Source organism: Stomoxys calcitrans, chromosome 3, assembly GCF_963082655.1.
Source record: "Stomoxys calcitrans chromosome 3, idStoCalc2.1, whole genome shotgun sequence".
Classification (NCBI taxonomy): Eukaryota; Metazoa; Arthropoda; class Insecta; order Diptera; family Muscidae; genus Stomoxys; species Stomoxys calcitrans.
The window spans coordinates 3,512,055-3,520,232 of record NC_081554.1 but is presented as its reverse complement, the minus strand read 5'-3'; the positions used below and the strand labels follow the sequence as shown (position 1 = coordinate 3,520,232).

At 36.5% G+C, this 8,178-nt stretch overlaps 1 protein-coding gene across 1 annotated transcript in view; it reads right to left on the bottom strand.

Annotated features, from left to right (window-relative positions):
* Positions 1–3,792: 3,792 nt before the first annotated feature.
* Positions 3,793–8,178, bottom strand: part of LOC106082090 (uncharacterized) — a 44,412-nt gene continuing 40,026 nt past the window's right edge. The window contains exons 3-4 of the mRNA XM_013244416.2: positions 4,447–4,617; positions 3,793–4,381 (exon numbers count right to left, since the gene is read on the bottom strand). Coding sequence (XP_013099870.2) covers positions 4,165–4,381; positions 4,447–4,617 — 388 coding nt within the window. The 3' untranslated portion in view covers positions 3,793–4,164. The remainder of the gene's footprint in view (positions 4,382–4,446; positions 4,618–8,178) is intronic.

The following is an 8,178-nucleotide window of genomic DNA, read 5'->3' as shown; positions in this document are numbered from 1 at the left end:
ACTACCAGAGAACTGAACTCAAATCCACAGAGAACAATGGAAAAACCTGAAATCAGTTTACATTTTATGTATTGGCTATGTTAACATTGTTGTTGTAAACTTTACAACAAAGCTAAAGTACAAATTCATGAGTGCTCTCTTCATTCATAATCGGTAGTCAAAAAAAGGTGAAGGCGCCAATCCAAGGGCCTCTTTTGAAAATAAATCTACTATAATAAGATTAGGTTAGGCCGGCTCAAACTTTCGCATTTCCGCTACAATGAATTTTTCACAAATCCGAGGGTACAACATAAGGTCTTGGGCCATAAAAGGCGCATTGATAATCCGATTTCACTGAAATTTGACACAGTGACTTATATTAGGCTTTTCGACATCCGTGTCGTATTTGGTTCAGGTGGGTTAATTTTTAGATATAGCTACTAAAAAGTTAAATATTTTCTTATACACAATTGAACAATGACTTCTACTTATTAGTATTTGGTCCAAACATATTTCGATATAGCTGCTATGGGGCATAGGGTATGAATTTTTCACCGGATTTTGATAAAAGGTGTTTTACATATATACCCAAGGTGGTGGGTATCCAAATTGTATGATGACTAGCATAGTTTTGTTACGATTTAAAAGTAATGCATTATTGATAGCCAAACAATTTAATAAATTTAAATCGTTATGTACATCAGAAACGCAGTTTTGGATGTCATTCAGTTCAGTGCAGGTATGCAGTTGATCAGCATGCATTTGTAACTTTCATGTAACAGGTACTTCAGGCAGGTCATTTGTATACATGGTAAATAACAATGGAACTAAAATTGAGCCTTGGGGCACACCATGTGAAACATGAAGCGTATTTGACTAGGTACCATTGCAACATATACACTGGGATCTTGAAATCCGATATGAAGATATATTTTTACAGCCAGGAAAACCTAAATAAATAGTTTCGAGAGCTTTAGTATAAGAATTTGATGGTTTACAGTATCAAATGCTTAAAGCATATAATCTTGTTATCAATTATAAGAGCAGGTTTCTAAAAAATAACTCAACGGTACATTAATTTATCGAGTGGATAATCCTCCTGTTAACGAATTTTGTTGCCTCGTACACATTTAAGGTATTTTAGAAGATATGGCAACATCAGACACCAATTGGCAATAATAGTATTCCCGTTCTCAAAAATTTGCACAATTTTTTAGGGAAAGTCGTTCGTTCTCTACCGAGAGAGTGTGAGAGCGAAAAACATTTCTTACTCTCCTGTAAATTTTTACTAGAAAAGTGCGAGAATACACCCAATACTACGCAGCAATCGGTAAAAAAGCTGATTGTTTATAACCATCTGTTTGAATTTACCGGAACGATAAGTCGGTTAAGATTTATCGTTAGGTAGAAAAACAAAATTTGTCTTAAATAAAGCAAGATTTGCAATTCGGATTTCGGAAATCTCGTGTTTTGCAACGAGGTTTCCCATACAATTTCAGTGTGAGCAAATCTCTTTTAGGGGGAGATTTTCAGCAATTCTTCTTCGAAAGTGGCTTTGTTACACGAAAATTTCAAATGCAATACTGGGTTTACAAAAGGTTGGGTTGGGTTGAAAAGAGGGTGCATATATTAATCCGCCCCATGGACATATGGACATACACCTAAGCCAGTAATCGGCTTGTTGTGCGCTCTAAATACAAAAAAAAATAGTAACCTCGAATAAGAAAATCTAAATTAGGAATTCCATGCTACTAACAAAATCCTTAACTGTTTTCCATGCCACTCCCCTTAGTTGGTTCAGGCCTGGTATAGTGTCCCCACTTAAGTGTCGGTATCTGTTAAACGCGAAAGCCGGGCAATGAAAAAGAAATGCTACAACGTCTCATCATCATCCCCGCATTCCCTACACATGCTATCACTTGCCTTACCGATTTTACATAAGTGAGCTCGTTGTCCTATGTATCCTGGCATGATACCAGTAGCTATACTGACCTCCTTCTTACCTCCTTTCAGTTATACACTCGTCTTCTCACGATCCGGATCCCCTCATAGGATTTTCGCCATCATACCGACCGTTTCGCTGTTCCACAAGGTTGCATGCGCATTCGTCGCCAAATCGGACTGCGTCGACCCGAAAGGCTTGGAGATAACCAAGATTATTGACAGCAGTCCTCTGGCCTTCACCGCCAAATCGTCTGTCCTTTCATTCCCCCTTACCCCGTTATGGCCCGGCACCCAAACGATGCGGATTTTGCCATTCTCAGAGAAGGCGTTACACTGCAAGACTGTTCGTGACCTAACCACTCGGATTGTTATTGCCCTTATGGTAATTTTACTGTCCGTAAACATGATCACACTCGACCTCCTTGCGTTAGCACCACACCACCTCACGCATTCCGTGATCGCTCTGATCTCCGCCTGCAGGACCCTATTATGGTCAGGCAATCTAAAACAAATCTCAGTCCCTGGGTTCTCATTGTAGACCCCTAGGCCCAATCTGTCCTATAGCTTTAATCCATCCGTGTAACATGATCTTCCAGATGGCAATACTGGGGTCCTGTCAATACAAGACTGTGCCGTACAGATATCCGATCGGAAACCTCTTCCATTCCTTCCAGGTTTCCTATCATCGCCTCGATTATACCGCGATAGTATGAGCTGTTCCTATCCTCTATCCATTCTTCCATTGCCCTAAGTCTCATAGTTGCAGTGGCTGCCTCACACTTAATCTGTATGTCAATGAGTCGGATATATAGAATAGTCCCCAGTGCACTAGTGGGAGTGGTCCTCATCGCTCTGCCTATGCCAAGACCACATGTTCTCTGAAAGTGTTATATGATCCATATGTTGCACTTTTTCTAAATAGCAGTCCACCAAACTACTGGGGCGTAAGTAAGTATTAAATATTATAGTTTTTAGAGCGCACAACAATCCTATTACTGGCTTAGGTGTATGTTCATAGTGGCATGGGGCGGATTAATATCTGCACCCTCTTTTCGACCTAACCTAAGTAAGTATTGGTCTTATCATGCTCCTGTAGAGCCTGTGGACTCCCCACGGATTCAAGCCCCATTTCGAGCCTACGGCCCGTGTACATAGTGCTCAACATCTGTGAGCCTTCTCAGTATTCTCCTGAATGTGACACTTCCAATTCAGTTTCCGATCCAAGATCACACCTAAGTATTTGGCCTTGTCAGATATCGAAATCGTCTTATTGAGCAAACGTGGTGCGTTAAATTGGCCCACCTTTGTCTTCCTCGTGAGCAGGTATATTTCAGTCCTCTCTGGGTTAACATTAAGACCACTCTGTCTAGCCCAGTCATATGCCATATGCTAGATTATTTTGGCCCTTCTGCATAGCTGGTTTGGATCCTTACCCCCTAGAAGTATTATACAATAACATCGTCTGCGTAGCAGACTGGCTCAAACAGATCAAATAAATTGTAAGCGTGGGCGACATTTGTCGACAAGACACGATGCTCTTCTTCACTTTAATGCCTTGGCAAAATTAAAAACAAGTTGTTCAACTTGTCAAAAATAGAAACTAAATTGTCGTTTTCAATTCCAGTTTGAAATATTAATTTATTTTCCCTTATGTGTAGGTTGACTAAAACTAAATTTAAGGCAAATAATTGCTGTTTAGAACAGTTTAGTTCAAAATTAAAATTTCGCCTAATGTCTGATATATTTCTTCAAATTAAACAAAAGACAAATTATTACTTCTTATTTCTTTTGAAAATTAAATAAAATTAAAAAAAAAATAAATAAAATAATATGAAATTAGAATAAAATTGGCTAAGTTTTATGTACTCGTAAGTAACTCTCTTATTTTTATGCAATTTCACATTAAATGATGAAATTGTTAATAAAATTAATTTGAACTATTTAAAGGTAGTAGTTGTTTTTGTTTTTAATAAGTTTCTGGTTCCTTCTTCCTTTTTTTTAATATTGAAGAAGTTGCTATTTGTAATATTTAGATATATATTGAAATAAAAAAAAAATAATAAAAAATAATACCTTATATATTGGGTTTAAAAACAAAGCGGCTGGGACTTGGACTAAAAATTTTTAGATAAAATACTTTTTCATGGTCCTCCCTATTTTGAAGCAATTTTAAATATACATACATATATAATAATCCTAGATCATTTAATAGATAGATGTCTACTATCATTGAGATTCTACTCATTTTTTAGATGTCCAATAGACATTGTCGATTATAGTGAAACCCAATTGTTTGAACATGGAACGTGAGGGCACGTTCGCAAAGACTACTGATGCTGTAATATCAACTCCATTCTCGGCCAGATACTTGGACATAAGTTTTACGGCCAATTTACCCAGACCTATACGCCGATGCGACTCTTCGACTTGCAGTAGACCCAAGGATCCCAAAGGTAATCTGTAAGTAAAGAAATGTAACCATAATGAAATTTGTCATCAATATCTACCCAGTGATACACTTACAGCAGGCACCAAGCCACCAATTTATCACCATCGAATAGACCCACACTTTTGTTGTATTTTATGAGATGTTTTACAAACTTTACAGAACCCTCCGTTCTGTGGGGCCATACCCGGTTTACCTGTTCTGCGTGACATTCACTTAAGCCTTTGGTAGTTATATTCTCTGGTAGGCTATATAGGAAGAAAATACATATTTAATTAATTCATTTATTAATGAATGTCACAATCGAGAATAATCCATATTTTAGAGGATTTTTATTAAACTACGCTATAGTATGTCAAGAACGGATGCAAAACAAAATGGTCTCTTCATAACTCCAAAACAACCCAATATAACTCGTCCTATGCACTATGGTCCCAGTCTCCACTTTTTATACCCTACACTACTGTAGTACAGGTTATTATAACTTAGTGCACTTGTTTATCACATCCATCTGCCGTTTTTGTCCGTCTGTCTGTCTGCCCATGTTAATTTGTGTTCAAAGTACAGAACGCAATTTTCATGCTCAATTTGTATACCCACCACCATAGGATAGGGGGTATATTCATTTAGTCATTCCCATTCCATTTCCAACCCTACAAAGTACATATATTTCTGATCGTCGTAAAATTCTAAGGCGATTTAATGATGTCCGTGTGTCTGTCCGTCCGTCAGTTGTAGTCCCTGTACAGCCTTCAAAACTTGAAATATTGAGCTGAAATTTGACATTAATACGTCTTTTTTCTGCATGCAGGTTAAGTTCTTGGATAGGAACGTATCTGGATATAGCCATATAGATCCATATTTGGTTAAGCCCATAAAAGCTTTATTTATTACCTAATTTCACTTAAATTTGAAACAGTGAGTTATTTTAAGCTTCCCGACATCCGACTCAAATATGGTTCTGATCGGACTATATTTAGATATAGCTGTCATATAGACCGATCTGCCGGTTAAGGGTTTAAAGCCCATAAAAGCCATATTTTTTTCTGATTTCGCTGAAATTTGAATCGTTGAGTTGGATTACGACTCCCAAAATCAGAACAAATATGGTTCAGATTGGATATAGCTACCATATCTGTCAATAATGGGTCTAAATCTGTTCGATGTTTAGAGTCGATCTAGCAATCTTCGTCAGTGAAAATCACTATATTGTCTAACCAGTTTTTTAAGTATTCAAACAATTTACTTGAAATTTTACACAATTGGCTGAAATAAAAAAAAAAAACTCTTTTGTAACATCTACAATCCATGCGAAGTATAATTCGAGTCGATCTTTTTTTTACTGCTTGACCTCCCCGAGGACGCAATTTTTATCAGATGTGGCAGAAATTTTGCATGATTCTGCTATGACTTTAAACCATTTACGAGTATGCCATGTATGATCCGAATCGTCTCAACCCCATATGACTTCTTGAGTATCTACAGGAAGCCATTCTTACCCACATGAAACAAAATGTTTGTCCTTAACTTTGCGACTTATTATTAAAGACAAAAATCCTTTAATTAAGCTCAAAACATAGTTGAAAGTTTAGAGATTTACTTTAGGAAAATACTATTTTGTATCTGTGTTAAGGGTAGAGAAATACCTTACAAACAGGAGCGTATTTAAATATTTTGATTTTAAAAGTTAAGATGCTATGTTCAATAATTGGTTTTTGCAAAAAAAAGTTTGAGAGTCATCTGTACATTAAAATTGGAAATTAAATATCAATGTAAACTCGAATCGCAATGTTGTACTCAATGTTAGAGCGTCTTTAAATATTTTGATTTTAAAAGTAAAGATGCTATGTTCAATAATTGATTTTTGCAAAAAAAAGTTTGAGAGTCATCTGTACCTTAAAAATGGAAATGAAATATCAATGTAAACTCGAATCGCAATGTTGTGTCGCCTAGTATGTAGCGACTTAAATTTAAAAACCAGACCTTTACTTCAAATTCCTTCGATTACCCTTGCACAAAACTTGACGATCCATGTTGAAGGGTATACAAAATTCGGCCCAACCAAACTTAAATTAGTTTTACTTAAATTTCGATATTGCAAATTTGCTTATGAACATTTAACCAGCTTGAAAAATATAAGAAATGATATATAATAATATTGGTGTTAATTATGCTATGCAGAAGAACAAATTCCTCTTAAAAAAAAAAAACATGAAATTTTTCATAAAATTAAAAATTTAATGGATGAAATAATACTATTTTAAAACGCATGATATTGTACACTTTTTACTGACGCTCACTGTATATCCCCAATCATACGAAGTTCAGCTTACATGGGCTAGATTTGTACCCTTCAGTTCGACTTCTTATTCAAATTGAAACCCGTTATTGTCCATGATATAAGAAGTTATAAAAAGGCTTCTGATTCGAAATTTCATACCATGTACTGGTACCAACGAGAGCTATTGAAGTCTAGGCTGAAGAAAGGATTTGTGCGCCAACGTATAGACTTAAACCATATTTAGAATATATGATGTTGGGAAACATAATAAAATTTATTTTCAGAAATTTTGTAGACTCTGCTATTTGATAGAGCCATGTTGTGGCATTTATTTTATTTATTTCTAAATAGATTAAATACAATTTACAATAAATACACTTACAACAAAAGGACTGGCAGCTAGGGCCTTCGCCTAAGATGTTGTAAAAGAGGTTGATGTTAGGTAAGTAAGAAACGACCTAATAAACAACAAGCAAAAGCGTACTAAGTTCGGCCGGACCGAATCTTTGGAACCCACCACCATGAATTCTTCTAAAAAATTATAAAAACAACTTTTAGTTGAAGGGCATAATTTTATTCTACATACCAAACTTCTGTCAACCGGCAAAATTAAAGCTTATAGGAACCGAGCAAGGATAATCGAGAGACCGGTTCATATGGGAGCTATATCAGGTTATTGACTGATTTGGACCATACTCGGCACAGTTGTTGGAAATCGTCACATTGCATGCAAAATCGGACAAAAATTGCGGCTCGTAAGGGCTCAAGAAGTCAAATCGGGAGATCGGTTTATATGGGAGCTATATCAGGTTATAGAACGATTTGGACCGTACTTAACACAATTGTTGAAAGTTATAATAGAACTCTATGTGCAAAATTTCAGCCAAATCGGACAAAAATTGCGGTTTCCAGGGGCTCAAGAAGTCAAATCGGGAGACCGGATTTTATGGGAGCTATATTTGGACCATACTTGGCACAGTTGTTGAAAGGCATAACAGAACATCACATATTAAATTTCAGCGAAATCAGATGAAAATTGCGGCTACCAGGGGCTCAAGAAGTCTAATCGGGAGATCGGTTTATGTGGGATCGGTTTATATCTGCGCAAAATTGTAAGCGGATTGCAACAGACGGACGGACAATGCTAGATCGAATCAGAATGTCGAGACGATCCAGAATATGCAATATATACTTTATGGGGTCGCAAATCAATATTTCGAGGTATTACAAACGGAATGACTAGGTTAGTATACCCCCTATCCTACGGTGGTGCGTATAAAAATAGTTGTGCCAAACTTCCAGTCAATAAATTTATTTGTTTGGTAAATAGCGTGTTATTGAAACAAACAAACGAACGGACCGACAACTCTACATTGATGTCATTACGAAGAGTTGCAAACGTAATGACATTGTAGTACATCATCCCCCATACCATAATAAGGGTGATAATAATACCACATAGACAGCGCGTCATGCCACATTTTGTCACAACCATTATAATGATGCGTAGCACTGCATTTTCACCCCT